The sequence below is a fragment of the Anomalospiza imberbis genome, chromosome 2, assembly GCF_031753505.1.
Source record: "Anomalospiza imberbis isolate Cuckoo-Finch-1a 21T00152 chromosome 2, ASM3175350v1, whole genome shotgun sequence".
NCBI lineage: Eukaryota > Metazoa > Chordata > Aves > Passeriformes > Viduidae > Anomalospiza > Anomalospiza imberbis.
The window spans coordinates 105912200-105932058 of NC_089682.1; the positions used below are offsets into that span (position 1 = coordinate 105912200).

Here is a 19859-nt window from a genome sequence, read left to right on the forward strand (position 1 = left end):
TATTTCCTGTTCTTACTGATGGTATGTTGTACTACGACACGAAATAACTCGCATACTTACACTAGGATCTAAAAAGAGGAAAAGAGGAAGTTTTATTTCTGACCTCGCAATATATAGAATTTTAAAAGTGGATTGGAAGAAGAAATTGCTACCTCTTTAACCACACTGCTCAAACTAACAGTCTATCAATTCTCTCCTCCTACAAAGAAGAATGTAAAACAATCATTATTTTCATGAACAGTGCGTGAGAACTCTAGTAGGAATATGTAAACATCAGAAGACATAGAAAACTTTTTAAAGAACTTTAAAACTTTTAAAAGAATAGCGTGACAGTATGTAAAATAATTGCTATTTATGGTCTGTTAATGATGAGTGTTGGCATCAAATCCATCTTCAAATGGCAGTGATGAATGTGTTGTCTCCTTCTGGGCTGAGACCAACCATCTCTCAGTTCAGAGATGGCTGCTGATCTCAGTGGAGCTAGGAAAGGTAGTTTATGTGGATTAGAGCAGACGGCCTTATTTCAGAGCTGTAATCCCTCAGCAGCTCTTGGGAAAGGTCACTGCCTGCATCTTACACCATCTTGGGTAATTTTATCCGGAAGGCTATAAATGCTACACTCCTGCCTCACAGAAACATCATTTAACCTGTGTTAGAACCTCAGCTTTCCATGTGCTGAATCATTCCCTGAATGACGTTTCTCTCTTCATTAACTATTGCCAGAGCTTAGAGGACCAGCTTCATTTGGATACTCCTAACCCTTGCATTATTAACAGGGTGCAATATGCACGGCAGTTTTCTTGTCTACACACTGATCATTTTCTGTTGCTTACTTCATATAAATACACTGCCATATTAGTATTTAATTGGTATTTTCAAACATTAAAGACCATTTTGATTATTATGGATATAAGAAACAAGTCTTTTCTTGCGATTCAGAAGACTCTTCAGTGTTATATTATTGCTTTTAGAAGTCTATTCTGGAGTTTGTATTCATGGAACACTGACTTTAAACTGTCACCACAAAGTCCAGACATACAGTTGCAAAAACCTCAAAAGAAGTGACAAACCATTCTGCTTTTATCTGTCTTTGACAGTAGAATAAACCAAGTTTAGAAAATATTTCCTCTGCATCTCAATGTTATACAAACATGCAGCATATCTGAACCAAATTCTGTTTTGGTCCTGCTCATATCCCCACTTATAAGCTTAATTCAGTTGGGCATATTTTATCAGGTATGTTGCACAAAGCAGCCCTCATAAGAAGCCTATGCTGAAATCACTCGGGTATCTGAGAAAGTGCTCCTTCATCCTTCCCTGAGCTTATGCAATTAATCCAGCTATTCCATTTCAAAAGGAGAGAAAGTGATTTCTCTGTGTTATTGTCATAGCTGTAACAAATAAGGCTTAACAAATTAGAAATAGATCAAAATTAATACTAAAAAATGTGGAAAAAATTGAATACCCCCCAAAGGCTGTGGTATATGTGGTTTTAAAGCATCTGATTTATTTAGGAAGTTATGTAGAGCTTGAGAGACTTGTCTAAGCATGGATGAAAAGCACCATCTGAGGCATCTTAGAGTATCTGAAATATAGGACCAGCAGAGGACTCAAGGAGACCAGTACACTTCTAGAGCAGCAGAGGGGAGCTGGCTTGAATATACGACAGAAACTCAAGCAATTCAAGGCTCAGATAATTTAATGACATCTTCACAGCACTAGGCCTAAAAGTCAGGCTCTTTCTGAAGTAAATGGAGAGAGATACACATCTTTGGAGAGTGATTCATCCCATCTGTCACAGATATCTCTCAAAAACTAGGAAATGAAAGACTCAGTTGGAATATCCACATGTTGGTAGACAAGACTGAAATGTCTTGGAGTATTTAAGTCATCTAACTGAGGTAGAAGATAGATCAGTAATTTGAGATGCTTATGCTCCCCTGGACTGGCATCTGGAGTCTGGATAGACCACCCTAGAGGATGTTCCTTGTGAGGCATCCAAGTGGGAGAACAGAACTGAGCCCCAGCTGTTCTCTGCAGGTTGTACCATGTGCAAGTCAGCTACATAAATATAGTCACCTAATGCTCTTTGAGATGCCTGTGCTCTTCAAGATGTCCAAAGGTGAAAGCAAGGTTACAGGACACCTGGTTGGAAGGTAAATTGAATATCTTAGAGGTGCTAAATTGACTTGCTCTGCCTACATTTTGATAACTGTATTCCACCTTATACTGACTGTAACAGTAGCAAAAATGAGGACTTTTCTGAATCAGTATAGAAATCCATAGTGCAGATACCTAGAACCAGCTACCTCAATTTGAGTCCAGATGACTGTCATTTTTACTGTTAACAGAGAGAAATAAAGGCCTTCGTTCAGTCACCTAAGCATGGGTTTAGGCAACTGATTTGAGATCACATATTTCTAAAGCACAATTCATCTCCTCCTAAAGTATACATTAGAACAGTTCAGAGAAGTCTTTCGTAATCCCTCTACTACAAAATGCCAAAAAGTGACAATCTTAGTCCAGGCGTCTAGCAAGTACACCTGAAGATCAGTAAATTTTAAAAATTGTCAAAAATTAAACCATTTTAACTACTGAACACACCTGTTTTTGTAGAGTATGATCTAAAGTTTCTCATTTAAAATCAACTGCTTATCAAGACTCGTTATCTTCTCTGTGGTTGCCTGTTTGGTATAACCTGTGGTTTATTTTGTTTTGTTTTGTTTTGTTTTTCTGTTCCCTGAATCTGTTTCCCTCTTGCTTCCCAGAGGACTATCTGGAGGACAATGCAACATGGTGTAAGCTTTGGTATTCTTATTCTTCACTTCATTCCCATTTGTCTTTGTACCTTGATGGGCAAAATGCTTGTTTAAGTTTCATCTTCACCATCTTTACTTTGTGTGTGTGTCTTGTAAGCTAAAATTCTAGCAGTTCTTTCTGTAATTTTGCATTCTAATTTCATTTTGCCAAGTGCCCAGAGCTGCTGCTGCCTTCCAGTATTTTTCTCTCACCTCAAGGATGATGCCTCAAAAGGAGCTATGTATTCCTCCAGTGAACTAAAACCTGGTGTAAGCATCCCCATAGCCTCAAACCCCACAAGGACATATAAAGCAATGCAGACACTGTAGTAGCATTCAGCTCAGAGTCCTGTGCCTGGAGCAATGGAAATGACCTCACAGGCCTTCCTGGGCTCTCTCCCTAAAAATGTCCCTGTCTTGCAGCCCAATCTCCTTATGCTTTACAGCTTCATAAGTTTTTGTGGCTGTTAGAGGTCCCTGGTTCCAGACAGAAAAGCCTTCCTCAGCAGAGCTCATTCAGCACAGCCCAAGGAGAAGGCACAGATTTGCATTTAGCATGGACTTAAATAGTCCAGCTTCTTAGCAGGACTGATTAGTCTACAGAGAGCACCAGGCTGATATAGCCATGCTGCTTCCTGTGTTTGAGCTGCCCCAAGTACCTCTGTATCCACCACATCACTGTACAGCAGCGCTGTCTTACTTCAGCTGGAATTTCTCCCGAGAACATACAGCAGCCTGACCTGGCTGGACATATATAAAATAATTCCGCATTTTCTTTCAGGAGGACACGGAAGTTTTCTTGATTTTTCACCAGGGAGCTGATGCACTATTAACCATATAATACATTAAGTACATGCATCCTATGGAGACAGGCAAATGAGAAATTGGCCGTGGCATTCATGGGTGATTTGCATTCACACACAGTACAGTGGCTGCATAGATTAGTGGATGAGCATGCACCCCGTCTGAGAAAGGACACCTTTAATGCTCTTTACCCCAGGGAGGGAAATATAGTGTGTCACACTTTGTGGGAAAATGTTCTTTTAGAGTCCCTTCTGATTTTCTTAAAGTAAAAGCAGATAAAGTCTCAGTTTCCATGAGGAAGATACCCTAAACTACCCTTTTCAGGGATAAATTTTGATGTACTTTTAGTCTCTTTTTTATTCCACTGTGCTATGGTTTTTGTTACGGAGAAAAAATGTGATGGTAACCTAACAAACCAGTTGTGAGCAGCTTTTTCCCACTGCTCCAAAACTACATGAAATAGAAAATATTACTTAAAAAATATATAATCTGCTTTGCATTTTAACCATAAAAGACTAAAAGTAACAGACTGTAGACAAATCAGACATTGATCTGAATTGGCCAGAGAATCCTCCAGGGCATTCCTAAAAGTGAAGTTTTCATTTCAGTTTTGTTAGACTCCATTTGCTCCACAATCTTGAACTGTTAAATATATGCCATCATGGCACAATTTTCCTGGGATAGGATGTTTAGCCTCAAGATGTTTTCCCTCAAGAAACCCTAGAATAAAATCCAGAAGGCATAAGTCTTAGAGGGTGTAAAGTTCTGAGATTAATTTTCCAAGTATCTTCTGCATACTGAGGCCATGGGATAAGATACAAAAAATGAGCCTGTAAAATGCATCGTAACTCTGGAGTTTTGGGTCACGCTCTTCAGGCTGAAGATGACAGGCTTGCACAAGTGCTTTAGAAGCCTACTGGCTTCCCGCAGGCTACTACCCCAAAACCCTTAGATGCTGTGCTGTTGGATTTGATAACTCTGTGTGATGTTAATCAGCAGATGATTCCTGACTTGTACAGCTCCTCCAGCTTTGCGTTTTGCATGTTTAGACAGAGTCCTGTTTTTTATTAGCTGTTTGGACGCAATATGCAAAATTAATAAATGTGTTTTACCACTTTGTTGTGGTCATTTGGCATTAGATTTAGGCTTTGATTGGTTCTCCAAAATAAGTGTTTGCTTAATATCAAGTTTCATTTAGTCTCAGTTTCTGTCTCACAGCAATATCTAAGTTTAAGTCTGTGCAGTCATTTTTTCCCTCATGGTTAATACCAGTTCCAAGTGGCAAAGGTGGATGAATGATGGCAGCTGTCAGAACCCTCCTGGCAGACCTGACAGAGTCCTGTTTTTAAAAATGGTGATATTATTCCATCCCCCAGGTGAATTGTTGTGCATGCTGCTGTATCCAACGCATTGCATTCCGAACGTTCATGAGGTGGTTGCTAAGACAGAGCTTCGTTACAGTGGTTGCCTCTGTCTTCAGGTGGAATGTGTCTGACTGCTGCTCAGACCCTGACTAGCATGGGCAAGGAAAGGCCATCTCCCAACAGTGACAGGAACCACAGATGTCTCTATTAATTAGCAGTCAAAGAAAATGCACAAATCTTGACTGCCACGCAGTTTCTGCCTTGCCTGAAAAATGATGTCCTGTGGAACACGGTGCCTACTTGATCATCTTCTACAACTGACTTTTTAGTACTAGTTGAACTTCCTTTACCTGATGGGTGTGAAGACCCATTGAGAGTCATCATCTCATTTCCAGGAAAGTCATAGGGGTGTGAATGATACTATGGATCACCGTTAGAGAGGTGGGGAATAAAAAAGCTGCAGATAGAATCCACTCCTAATCACCAGACTTTCAGCAAACAGAAAGATGAAGAAATGGTACAGTTATGGGGCCTCACTTGGTGTACATTCAAAAATTATGTGATTAATGAACTTGGCTGTTAGGGTAAAGAAAAGTAAGATATCTAGGCTAAAGTTTGCACATCTGTGCCCTATCAAACCAGATAAACATGAGGTGGGATTTATTTATCCTAGCTTTTCATGTTTCTAGTGTTACAATCAAAGTCTGAGCTATCACTTCATTCCTTTACTAATAAATGGGGATAGCACCTCCAGAGCTTGCTTAAAATACTGATTTAGAGAAGATAGGACTCACAGTTAACCCCTTCTACCCACTGAGCATAAATAGAATCTGGGTGATTAATTCAGAGATCCAGTTTAGACATCCAGTAGATGTCTAAATGTAGCCATAATTCTTGCGGTTGGAGCTAGGCTCTATGAATCAGACATGCACAAAGGAGATTTTGGTCTATAAGATATATTGATACATAGTTCTTATCATACTACTAATCATAGTCATTGCCATGGTATCGTCAGGTACCTAGAAGGATAGCTAGACTCAAACAAAAATTGCCAATTTGAAGGCTGCACACCTTCTATTCAATGGAAATTTCACCTTGTAAATCTGGATTAAAATATACTTCCTTCCATTTGATGTTTTAGCATCTACTCAATAAAGACTAGGGTTTTTTTCCAATATACAGAAAGTTTATATTACCAGCCTCTGGAAGATTAATCTGAGCAGGAAATTCACATTGCTCTTTCAGCTGGAAGACAGATCACATTTCATTTCATGTGTCTGTGCATGAATATGTGCAAAAGAAAAAATCAATTATTAATGTTCATGTTCATGATAAAGAAGGATATTAACTATATATGCATCTTCTGCATTTAGTGTTTCACTATCATATTAGGAAAAACAATATGGTTTAAAAATTAGTGGCAGGGCTTGTGTCCCCATTTGCAGTACATAAACCATGCTCGTTTAGATGCTTCTATGTAATATGACACTTACAGCAACAGCTGCCTGCCTGTCTGGAAGGTGCTAAACTGCGATGAATTCTTGCATTGTTAAGATGAGTGCAGCCAACCAGTTCTAAGTTTTCATCAAAAATGGATTTATGATATATCATCTGTTCATCTACCACTAGAGAATTAGAGGGTCCTTTTTTGTGCAAGTGACAAAAGAACATAAAATGTCTTTCCACAACAAAGTCAGTTGTATACAAGTGTAGATGCCAAAAGAGAAATTAAAACTTTGGTAATTTCTAAATTAGTTGCGAATAGTGAATCTCACTCTCCAAAGAAAAACATATTTTATGTTTTGCTGGCAATTAGTTTTCTCCAGCCTTTCCAGTTTATTTTATTTTGTTAGACTGCAGCACATGGATATGTTTTGAACTCGTAACAGGAGTGTGCAGTGCTGGACTCCACTTAGAACAAATATTAGGTTACAGCAGACTGAAACTGATTTCCCAAACTAAACATCTCATATGTTTTCCGTTGATTGTAATAGACAGAAAATGCCACTTTATGGACTTTTATGTGTATTACAGTGGCTAAAGAGAAGTAAAATACAAGAAATAAGAAGGTTTATCTTCATTACAAGTGATGATTCTTTTGTGACCCTTCTTTAGTCAAAACTGAACATTTTACATTAGGAAAGATTTCCTGTTTTTTTTTTTTTCTGCTCTTATCATCCTTCAATATTTTCATATCAATGTATCAATCTAGATTGTTGGGATAGCAATACAGAATTCTTCTAAAATGCAGAGCTGCATGTAAGCAATAAATCTTGAGTGGATAGTTACAGATGTTTGATGGGAAAACCAAGATGATTCATAATACTGGGGAAGGGAAAAGCATAGATCCATCACATCAAATTGTATCTATCCTTAACAGAGGACAAGCCTAAGACTGCATCTCTGAGCAAACCCAACATTTTCTGGATCCTAGGTCTGGGTGTAGACCCTAGCAACCTCACAGGTCCACATAAGGGCAAAATTAGTAGCTAGCATATTATCAATTCAGATATTTAGTCAACATGGAAAATGGGAGAATACCTGCAAGACACTTCAACGGATCCCATTCTGGACTCTGCCAAGTACTGAGGTACACAGTAACAGAGAACTCCACCTACAGGATTAAGATTGAGTAGTAAAGACTCCTTGCACAGCTGGTTAAGAAAATAGGCATTTTCAGAGGGCATTCCCAGTCTAATGTAGATATCTGCCAGAGATTGCATTAATAGTTCTGTGGAAGTGCCAATGTTCCTCCATCAGCTATGAAGAACTTCAGGCTTGACAAGATATTTAGGTTTGAGAGGGCTAGAGCTGAGTTAATCTAACTCCTTCTGAGCAGTCAATACCTGACTTCTATCCAAACAGGCCTACCAAAGTAAAAGTGACTAAGATTGTTAGAATTAAGGACTTAGATGTAGTCAACTGGGGACTGAGTACAAGCTCACAATTTCACCATGTTCCAGTGGCTTTGTGATCTGGTGGCAGCAATCGTAAATTACCATCATGTACATGTCTTTCTGGTTTTCTTGGGTCTTGCTGCTTCTGTAATGAATGTATGTCATGTAAATGTCATTTCTGGTACAAAAGAAATGGAATTCATTCTGTCTGATTCAGTGTGTCTAATACAGGTGCTCTGTGGAGCTGGATTTGTTAACCATTGTTAAAGGTAGCAGTGGAGAGCAAGTCAAGGGGGCCAGTAACAGACAGAAATCTTTGGCTGAAACACAAGTGTCATGATAACTGACATGCCCTGAACTGTCTAGGCATCTGCAAAGAGCTAAGAGATGGAAGAACTTCTGTGCCTTACAGAAGTTCTTCCATCTTCTGGATGCTTTAGAGGACTCCAATGTGGCATTAAATTCATTTGTATCTATAGTGAATGAGAGAGCTAGGAGCTACTAATAAGGTCTTAAATTACACCAAAATGAGACAGCTGGCAACTTGAATAGCTGTCTAGATAGCACTGACTAAGAGGTCACAGCCTTTCCACAGAGAGACTTCACATGAGGATCTCGGGTATGGTGCAGGACCTATTTGACATCTGTTCTGGAAAAGGGAAGGTTTCCAAAGCAGTGGATATCTGTCTGCAGGCAGATGAACCTCCCTCCAGGTCTCCACCATCTGTGGTGGGTTCTTAGACACCCAGCTGACATGTCAACACCCACATTGATAGATTTAAATTCAGGCAAGTCTAATGCACTGCCAGAACCTGATGGACAGCTGACATTACTGTTCATTTGTATGGGAGCAAACCACGCTGCTGATACTCAACCAGCTCTTAACAGTCCCTAGGATAATTGCCTTTGCTTTAAAGTGCTGAGACTTTTCCTTTCCTATTATATATTTGGACAGCATAAACACTATGTAGAAACCCAAATGAAAACAGGCCAGAATTAAAGTTGTTTTTCTCTTGAAACATTCATAGCCATAAAAATATCCAGTACATAATAATAACTGTGTTACCTAAGTAACTGCTAGAGAAAGTAAAGTAAAAAGCTAATTGCTTAAAGTGCATTGTGTTTTTAATATAAGGTACCTGCAGTGCTCCTATATTAAAGTATGATATATATGGAGAAATAACAGGAATTTGAGTAATGTATTTCTTCTGCTGAAAAAAGCATCAGTCATTCAGAGGAAAAAAAATTACTGCATAATAAAATGAATCTCTGAGAAACTTCCTTTTCTCTGATCTCACAATGAATGCTAATGGGCTTAAAAATCAGAGAACATTTATAATATTATAAATAAATTTTACATTAAAAATAGGGGAACATTTATACTATTAGAAATATTTTTTATATTAAAATCTTTTCAACTCTTATTCCCTCATTCAGACAAAATCCAGCTGACCAAGTGAGAGTATCCTATCCCAGAGCCAGACAGATGATGTATCCTTTGGTGTCAGCTGAGAGAAATAGGCACTTTCAAGGCACAGTTGATCTGAGCTACTTTAAAAATCTTTGTTAAATTAAGTAGCACTTGTACTCTTCAGTTCCTGCTTCTCACCATTGTCTGCAGAAGAAGAGTTTGTAGCTCAGACAAGAACTCTGACATCATGTGAGATTAATTTAATTCACAGATTCTTCTTTCTGGAGCTCGTGGTCTGGATAGACTAGGAAATTACTATCATACAGCTTGATGGTATTTCTACTTGATTTGGTTTGGCAACAAGGAGTCACACTGTGCTCAGCATTGAACACATACTAAAACTCAGTTCCTGTCTTGAGCACCTTAATGAGCTCTATCTTTCAGACCTTTTCTTCTGAAATCAAAGATGCAGGATTCCCAGTCATTGCTCATTGCCTCTGTATGTTTTTCTAGCCATTTCCTTGCACTATGGGAATGGAGTCATCCAGAAAAACAAATCAGCTGTTCCTGTAAAGCGTGATATTCCTAATACCCAAGTTAAAATCTGAATTGTAACCTGTTTGCCTCACAAGAGAAAGAGGAGAAAGTTTACATAGTCTTCCCCTTGCCATTTATGCTCAGGCAATTCAGATTACACCTCCAAGTGCAGAGCAGTAGAGATGGAATACTGTCCAGGGTGCAAGACTCCCAGAGACTGGGAATATCCTCCTCTTTGTCAGGTACAGAGCATTTTCACATGTAGTGGTGGGACTGGAAAACCATAACTGTTTTTAACTGCAACCCATGTCTCCCAGATTATAATGCTTAAATAGCTGGAAAAGAAAAGAGGACAGCACCTGTCTCAATCCCATCCAGATTCCTATTCTCAGTCCTACTTTAGTTCTCCTAGGTAAAGACCTTCATTGTTAAATGGAAAATGGATAACTCAGCTCTTTTCTGTCTGCAGAGAGAGGCCTAGATTCATCACACTTTTATCAAGTCACCCCTTGCTTGATAAAAATCAATGTGGCAAAACCAGATCCCTTAAAAATCTCTTTTATCATGAAATCAGCCAGATATAGACATAAAGGGGAAAGATGGATTGGAGAAAAAGTACTGCCTGTAAAGCATGCAGCTCACTTGGGAATGTGACTAGCTGAAAATTGACTTGGTAATGTTCTGGGACAAAACCCCTGGAATTCTCAGGCTAGTTGTGGAAGTACTTTAAGAAATCCTATTTTCCACAGGTTGTAATGTTGATTTATTTCTGTGCTAAAATGTGAAATAATATGGCTGGCAAACACGGTTTCAGAAATCTAGAAAATAGTTAGTGATCTATAGGGACATATTCTTCAATGTTATTTGTTCCTTAATGCGTCCCCATGGCAAAGGCACCATAATCACTTCAAGGCCACTCATTCCCATACTATAACACTCTCTCTGCTCTCAGCCATTCACTTCATCAGCGAGAAAACAGAAATTAGAAGGACATCATTGTAAAAGGAAGATCTGAGCAAGATATTTATGTCTTATAACCACCCAAAATTTAACTCTGGCCTCCTAGACCTGGGTGACCAAAGCCAGACTCTCACTACAGAATATGAGCTATACTCTAGAGGTACTCCGTGCATGCTAAGGACACAAGCCAGTTGCTGAACTTTGCATCCAGAAAAGAGCCCACACACACTCTGGAAACTCTCCAACAAAAAGCAAGTGAACTTATCAGGCTTTCATGAAGAGCTCTGATGCTGCATGGTGATCACAAAACTGAATTTACATGCACACCTCAATATTTTTTTCCCCATTTGAAACACTAGAGTGTCTGATGGTTAGAACCTCTGAATTTGTTTTCCCAGTTCCTTTAGGGAATATTTTGTCCTTTTCCACTATTAGTGGTGACACATATTAGTAGTATCACAACTATTAGTAGTGACACATAACAGGACTAACATTAAGGTTCTCTTTAGGATTTATTGCACTTCTGAATGCAATATTATCTGATTTTTGACACCTTACTCCTCTAGCTGTTGGCTTGCTGAAGGGTTTTCTAACAAAGAAAGTAATACTCACACTATGATCCAGACCATCACACTATGATCCAGACCAATGACTAATTTCCATCAAGGAGTCCAAGGCTCAGACTTCATTTGCACAATTCACCAGTTAATTTTAATGGATTAAATTGCATAGTTGGGGGAAAAGAGCAATGATAAGAACATACCTGTTAATTCTTGCTGCAGTGGTGGAAGTTGCCATAGTAACCTATCAGGATAAGTTAATCAAGCTTTGCCTGTTATCAGAAACCAGATGGAGCAAAGACTCCAAACTATGGATATTTAGGCATCTATTAAAAGTCAGATTGATGTTCAGCTAGAGCTAAATAGGGCAAGGGTGCAAGGGTCTGTCAGATAGAAATTTTAGGCATAATATGTTGGTATAAATGAATTACAGTGGAAAATGGGGTTATGAGGCACAGCAAGAAGTGTTTTAAATTTCTATTCATAATATTCAAATACTTTTCTGGTTCAGAAAGTATGTTTATTTAAATAAGGTTCTGATATTCCATATGGTTTGCTCCATCCCTTATATGTCTACTGTCATATTTACTCAGTCACAGCTATTTGTCTTCTCCACTCAGTCTTCAAGGGGGGAACCAGCAAAAGAAAATCAAATTGTCCTAGACATCTTTCATATGCCACCATTTATAACCTGAAGGAACCTGCCTGTTTTTCTTTTACAGTACCTGTCTATGCCAGGGGGGTCATTTGTGAAGGAGAAAAGCAATATGATTTTCATGGGCCAGTGTGGGGAGCAAAACTTGTTTCATGGACTATGACAACAGAGAAGGGTGCTGCATTTTCCACCAAGGGTACACTGGAGAGAGGAGGAGGACATTCGGGAGAAGCCTGTTTCTCCATGTGTGAACGTGCAGGCCAAGAGGCTCGAGATGGCTCGGAATTTTTGTTCTGGGAATTGGCTGTATGCTCAGGTGTAGGTTCAGGGAACACTAAAACTCTTGAGACCTTTGCTTGGAAACACAAAGTGTGTTCTCCTCTCCTATTCCCAGCATCCAGAGAGGGCAAGCAGTAAAGGTTTTGCTTTTTCCCTGTACATAGAATTTTTAATTTGCCTGTAGGCTTCACGTATGAAAGGCCATGCCAGTATGGGCAGCACCAGACAGTGTTCAGTGTCCTGCACCTGCTGGTCTATACCATAAGGGATGGCAGCAGAAGTACTGCAGCCTGGTAAATATATCCCACAACTTTAAATGTGGAGCATGCTATGCTGGCTGCTAGCAGGGCAGCAAGCTGATACCCTGAACTGCAAATTTAGGGGAGGGAGGCCAAAATCATGAGCCTTGTGTAGGCTTATCAGAAGATAAGCCAAGAGGTGCTTTTGGGGTGCATAGTACAGCTTGAGATAACTTCACTCTTCATCAGAAAAGGTACTAGTCCTGAAAGGATCCACAGGCATCAGATGAATTTGAATTTTAACAAGCTAATCAGAAAACCCTGGCTTGGGACCCTTGGGAACCTTGGGAACCTGCTGTTTTATCTCTGTGGGTCCCCTTGTTACTAAGCATCCATCTAGTTTCCATGAAGAGTACTCATCTGCACATTTCCTTTTTGATACTTTGCCAGGTTTTCCTAAGTAGGAAAATAAATGAGATAAAAAATGCTAAAACCACCTTAAAAGGAAGTGTAAACATCTCAGAGATTTGGCTTGCATAGTATATTTCTTAAAGGGCTGGAAGCCATCTGTGGGATGATGTGAGGCAAGTTCTATCTTCTGAAAATAATTGAACCCAAGAAGCATAAGAGCAAAAAAAGGAGGATGGGTAATCCAATTCAGATAAAATGAAAAGTGATTTTACCTTTTCTCCCACATCTCATTGAATTAAACAATTTTGTGCATTGAAAAAAATCATGCTGCTTTTTTCTTATTTATTTTTACAGATATAATTCTTTTTAGGATTCCTGACAAGAGGGGTCTATTATCTAAGAGTTGTACAAACATACAGCTTTGGCACCAAGAGCTTGAGTCAGAAATTAATTCAGATGCCAACCACCCCAACTCTCAGCTATCAAACCACATTTTCATTGAAAAACAGGCAACAGATATGAGTAAGGCAGAAAATTCTTTTTTGTTTCCTGTTTATCTGGGTTTGGTCAGGACTAGAAATAAATAAGCAAATAAATTAAGTAAAGCAAGCTTCTGATGTAGTCTGCTATCTGAGACTGAAGTAGAATTGCAGCTATATTTTACAGATTTCAAAGGTTCAGAAACATGAAGTACTCTGGTTTTGGGGTGGTTCTTTAAATGCAACTTTAAAAAATAATCATCACAGGGTATCTCCTTGGTCTGGTGCATAGCACTGCAGAAGCTGGAACACATGTCGGTCTGCATAGTCCAAGCAAGAATCCCGGAGAATGTCACTCCCATTTAGAGACCAACAGCAGGATTGCTCTGAGAGCAGTCCACTGATTGCTGTGTTACTTTTCACCTTTCTGGTTCTTCTCTATTTCTTCTGTTTTTCAGATTGTCTTCTTGCATATTGTAATTCTTAAAGAATTTGTAGTCAGAATGGTAAAGTTCCCCTGGATTTTAATAATTTAAGGTTCCCTCAGGGATTTTATTGGTGGCTTGGGGTTTGGTGGGGTTTTTTTGGTAACTCTTTTGACACAGATTTCCTTTCCTCTGTGACCTACAGTGGAGTTCTAACCCTTTGCCTTTTCCGTCACAGGATGAAGTCATGCATACAGTAGCCGAGTTATAAATTCACCTTCACAAGCAGTTGTACTGCAGAATAAAATAAGACAGGCAAAGCACCTGTAAGAAACAAAACTTGTTTAGATGTAAGTGGCTTTGATCAGCAAATGTGGCAAGGGCATGAGGAAAATAAATAGGTTTGTCTTAAAATAGGACATAGTTTAAAGTCCTTCCCAGTGTGAAAGTATTCTCTTTGCACAGCTGAAACATAAATAATGTAAGATCGATGTTAGATGTTGGCTGGTCTATTCTGAAAACGAGACGGTAGAAACTGTGCAAATCAACCACCACCAATAAGTTTACTTTGCTGTATGCCTCAAGACAGAGAAATTGAAAGAACATGTAAAACTAGGCATGAGTTGATGGAGAAATTAAACTACAAAATGACAGGAAGACAGGAGATGTAATGACCAGCATAGGCTGGTTCGACTGGTTGTTTGAATTAAAATTATTATATATGCAGCCTCAGGAAATAAAAGCTCCCATTCCATTCAACACAGTTTATAAAGTTTTGCTCCAGTAATGAAAAATGGAAATTAGCCTCTCTAATGAATTATAGCAATTATCTCTCCGCTGGGGCAAGACAACTCTGAATCCACTTGTATTCTCCCAAGAAAAGAAGAACTGTGTGCTGTTATTCACCACACACCTTGAGAAATTCAACAACATCTTCTTGTTATTGTTTTTCTGAAGCACAAGACTTCTCTGCTGCCAGCTCATGGTGCTTCTGGGTTTCACACTACGAGTAGCCTTCACTTACTGGAGTATATTTGCACAAGGATCTCTCCAAATATGAGCAGCAGGCTGACACAGAATTAGGTTGATTTCTTACACTGCTACGTGGCAGTAACTTTTTCATGGATTGCGAATCTGGTTAAAATAAAATCCAAGTTGTTTCTCATTTATGGACCTTAGCTGATTTGTGCAAAAGGAAAATGGTGCAAACCATATTTTAAATAAAAGCATTTCTTTTCTGTGCCACCTGTCATGGAAGAAAAGCCATGCTGGTATTTCTGTGTTAGTAGAACTTAATCTAGATTTCCTGATTGGCATAAGTCATATACTAAAAGTACTATGATTAAATCCAACTGTAATTCATTTTACCACGCATGTACATTTTCTCTCATACAAAACATTTACATTCAAACTGCCTCAAATACATTTTTGTTCAAAACCATTGTCTAAAAATTGGGGAATTTGCCCAGGAAATTACACTTTAATTGAGCAAAAAGTGAACTATTATGGGGAAATAACATTTTAAAGTTATAAAGTGTGTTATTTCTTGGACTTTTTTCCCAAAGAAAGAGCATATTCAATGTGTCCCCTCCTATAGAATTAAGTTGATGTCTACTTAAATCAATAAAAACTGTTATTTTTTTTCCTGTGAGATCACTTTTGAGAAATTTATACAAGCTGTTCATTGGCAATGCATCACAGCTAGGCTGGAGCATTTTTTTAGGAAAGATATTAGGTTAAATCCAAGGCTTTGGGAGCATCTGGAAAGTCTTTATCTGAATGTTTTCATGGGATAAAAGCATAGATATATTTTTATCATATAAGAACAACATATGTTCATATAGCTGAGTTTTTCAGACTTGCAGACTGAAAACTTCACAGTCTAAACAGAAGTTTTGAGCACCCAAAAAAGATTTTTTTTACCATCCCATGCCTGTACCTCTATTCAACTGAGAACAACCTCTGCAATTAACTGTTTAAAATGGACAGAGCCTGTTTTCTCTCTTTCTTTTGACAGTGAGAGATTCTTTGCATCATGAACAGCCCTAGCTATAAATCTCATTTAAGGCCAAAGCTGTGCATCATCTCATTGTCAGTGTTCAGCCACAACAAGCCACATTCACAGGCTCTGAGCTCGAGTCTCAGAATTCAGTCTTTCATAAAAACTGCATCAGGAGCTTTTGCCTCGACACACCAGGATGACCCTGGGTTCTGGAGGCAAGCAGGTGTTATCCTTCAGGGTGCGTGTTCCCATATGGTGGCTGGGGGAGCCACCCTAATCAAGAGGCTTACAAATGCCGGGGAGCAAAACAAAACAAGCAGGAGAGCTATGTGCCTCAGGAGTTTGCACAGTGCTTTGTACTGTAAAACAGGGAGAGCTGGGAACAGTGAGACTGGCTAATTTCCAGTACACTTCCATGATACTTTATTGAAATGAAAATAGACCTGAACAGTGTAGGAGAGGGAAAGAAGCCTGAGGTTTCATCTGAGGAAAGCAGAGTCTTTCTGTGACAAGACTTCATCCTGTGGCTGCCGTTTTATCCCTATGGGTCCACTTGTTATTACGGTCCATGAGTAACCTATTGGCAAGTTGCCATCTCTTTCAGGTCTTTTTTTTTTTTCTCCTCTCTTTATGCAAAATCTTTAATGGCTTCTGATCTCTCAGGGAGATATCACTGCTCTTTTCCCTCCCATTTTGAACTTTACAAGTAGAAATGTGTTACAGGTCAGCTCTGTGCTCTGCAGTAACACAGTCTAAAAAGTCAGAAGCCAGCTCTGGGTGAGCTGGTGTAACCTGCCACTCACCATACCACAGCATGGGAAGCTGCCAGCTCACTGGAAGCAATAAAGATATTTTAGCATCATTCTGCAGCTCTTGACCTGCCTCTCCACAGGACTAATTCAATCAATTGACATGTTTTTGCCATCCAGCCACCAGGTCTATAACGAGCTGGGTTGGGGTGATCTGAAGGATCTCTGTCTGCCATGATGTAGCTGTGCTCCTTGACCATCCTCTTTCCTATTTGGTCCTCTCCAAATAAGACAGGGCTTCCTGTGTCAATTTTTTTTCTCATTTATAGCTTTTGTGTCTCCTAGAGGAACATACTTGACGCTGTTGATGTTTTCTGTTAGACAGCACTGCTGTACCCAAGCAGGTGTTGTGCAGGGCCTGGTTTTGGTGTGTCCAGCTTGATGTGTGAATTGCAAATTAGCTTAGGTAACTTGCCCATGGTATGGACATCACCAACAGAGTGGCTCTTTCCATAGTCTGAGATGGAATCACAGAGTCCCTGACTCAGGAAGAGCCCAGCAGAAATGTAATGTGCCAAGAACTCAGAACAATTGTGGTGTTAAATCTCACCAAGCTTGGTGGCCTCATGAAAACTGTTTCTCAACAAGATGCCCAGCCCACAACAATTCCCAAAGTATGCCAAAATTTGGTCTGGAGAGCTGGCCCATGTGAAAACTGTTCCTGTGACTGATCTCACACTTTATCTGTATGGACAGTCAATCTTCATTGTCTCCAGGGATGTTCCTGTCACTCTTAAATTACTGAAGAAAAAACTACCAAGCTAAGCCCCAAAATGTAGTAGTGGCAAAGAGTTTTATTTGATCCCTCATGATCCAGTGATTCTTTCTCTGTCCTGTATTTATTTTCCTTAAAAAAACAAAAAACAAACAAGCAAATAAAATTATCCAAGCAAATAACCATCGGTAGATGAAGGCAGTGTCCAGAGACCTTAGTCCATAGATGCAGTGAAATGGGGAGAGTGCAGAAATGAACTCTCTAGTGAGGATAGTGTAGGATTCACTAGAAAATAAGACTGCAGAGGGACAAAAATGCAGATATCTAGTGATTTTGAAAAATCAGATTTAGCCCAGTTATACAAAAGGACTGAAGAGAATGCAGTAGGTCATCAATGAGTGAGGAAAGTAAATGTGAGCTTGTGAGCTTGTGAAAGTACGAAAACATTTTCTCCCAGGGTAAGGTAGACAACTGAGAGCTTTGAATGCTAAAATAATAAATAAAATTAAATTATTTATGAAAAGATAGCTCAATTATGTAAATCAAAATACCATTGACATGGAAGAGAGACTAAAATTACAATATTAAGCATATAAAATTAGCAACTCAAAAGAGTTATTGACAGAGGCTGATTTGACTTTAAAATATATACTAGAAATTACTGTTCCACTAAAAATTACTTCAGAAAAAGAAGTACGGCAACAGTTTGACACCATTTCTTTTAAGCATAGAGCTGTTAAAAATCAGAATCCCTATATAGAACTTACGGTTCAAGATCAGTCTCGTAGAAAATGCAAAAATCTTGTACAGCTGCCTATAAAAAAACACCCCCAAACATGAGAATGACGCTGAACGAAGACAACAGTTTGCAGATGACAACTCAGAACATCTCTGTCTGATCTTGTTTTTCACAAAGATCAGTTCTGTAATCTAGCTTAGTAATACATCCCTGTTATTTTCAGTGAAAAATTATAGCATCCTGCTTTAAAATCTTCCTTTACAAAACATGGAGGAAACGTATATTAAAAACCTAAAGAATGGAGAGAGATTTTTCAAGATACATAAGTACTTCCTGTAATTTCAAAAAGAAGTATCTGGACTGACTAGCTAGCTTACTGCTCTCAGCAAATACAGGGAATCACCGTTTTTCCAAGCAACTATGTTCTTCAATATAACCATGTATTCCTGTGCAACTCTGTGAAAACCAGTTAAAGATCTTGAAGAATTCAGCGTTTATGTTGGAAAAATTCAATATGAGTTTTGCAAGTAGTACAGATGGGTCCCATAATATATATTTGACAGAATAGGACAGCCCAAGACAGTGATCTAAATCACCTATGATTTTAGTCCATTTAGATAAAATGTATTTTGATAGAGCCAGATACAAGGTCATGTGTCTGGGAACAATGACTTCCTGCCAGACCTAAAAAATATGAGACTACATTGCAAAGGAAAGACTTAAGAGAACTGAGGAGATAGCAGGAAAAAGCAGGTAGAAATTTCCAGCTGCTGTTGCAAGAAAGGTTAGCCATCACACACCAATCATGAGGTGTAACTGAGAATTTATGGTTTTTTCTGAATATGGAACTGACGGGTCTACTTGGATCACTGAACAAAAAAAGGCTGGGTGTGATCAAGGGTTGGCCCAAGGGTTGCTCATACTGATAGCTGATGGTGGCTGATTCATTCCCCATTGCAGTTTTGGCCCACACCAATAAATATCCTCCAAGACATGGACGTAGCTAGAAGGATATCAGGAACCATTCCACAAAGCCAGTAGATGGGGCACAAAGTCCCCATCTTTGACCTCCTGATCCAGCATACTTTTACAGCTCCATCCTATCATCTGTTATCCCAGTATTACCCTCAGAATACTTTGCCCAGATACCTGGCACTCCTCAGTGTATGTAACTTACAGGCCATGGGAAACCCTGCAGCAAGTGCTGTGTAAAACAGATACAGGGAGTTTCTGCCACTTGCTTCAGGGCCAAACTCTTGAGATCTTTTTTAGTAAGAGTCATATTCTCCCTCTGTCATTTTCTAGCCTTTTTTCATCTCTAGAAAAATCCAATGCAATGAGAGAAAGTTCTTTTGCAAGAGGTTAAGACTGTGTTCTGCCAGTCTGTAACATAACAAATCCCGGGCTGTTAATTCAGAAAAGAAAGAATATCCCTTCCAGCAGAATGGATAAAATTTGGAATAGATTTTGATTAAAGGTTCACTGCCAGTATATTAGTACAGAAAACCCCAAAGCAATGTGTAATGCATTCTTGGCATAGCATTCAGCTTACTAAGCAGTGAGGCTGTGGTTATATTTCATGCTTACTCCATTTTTCAAGTGAATTCTATATTTCATTCTAAATAGAGTACACTACAATAATTCAGTCTTGACCTGACAAAGGTATCTAGCAAGGTTTTTTTGAGGTGGAGAGGTGGTGTTTGCCTTTATAGACAAAGATGGTTATATTATTTGGGGCTTTAATTGCAAGCTAGGCATGCAGGAGATTCTTAAGG

The 19859-nt window shown here is 39.0% G+C and overlaps 1 protein-coding gene across 2 annotated transcripts in view; it reads left to right on the forward strand.

Annotated features, from left to right (window-relative positions):
• The window catches only part of GPC6 (glypican 6), a 718299-nt gene that overhangs the window by 660637 nt on the left and 37803 nt on the right, over positions 1 to 19859 (forward strand). Inside the window, exon 7 of one of the 2 annotated variants that reach the window (XM_068182446.1) lies at positions 2769 to 2798. The exons of the other annotated variant lie outside the window; for it this stretch is intronic. Coding sequence (XP_068038547.1) covers positions 2769 to 2798 — 30 coding nt within the window. The remainder of the gene's footprint in view (positions 1 to 2768; positions 2799 to 19859) is intronic. 2 annotated transcript variants of the gene reach the window in all.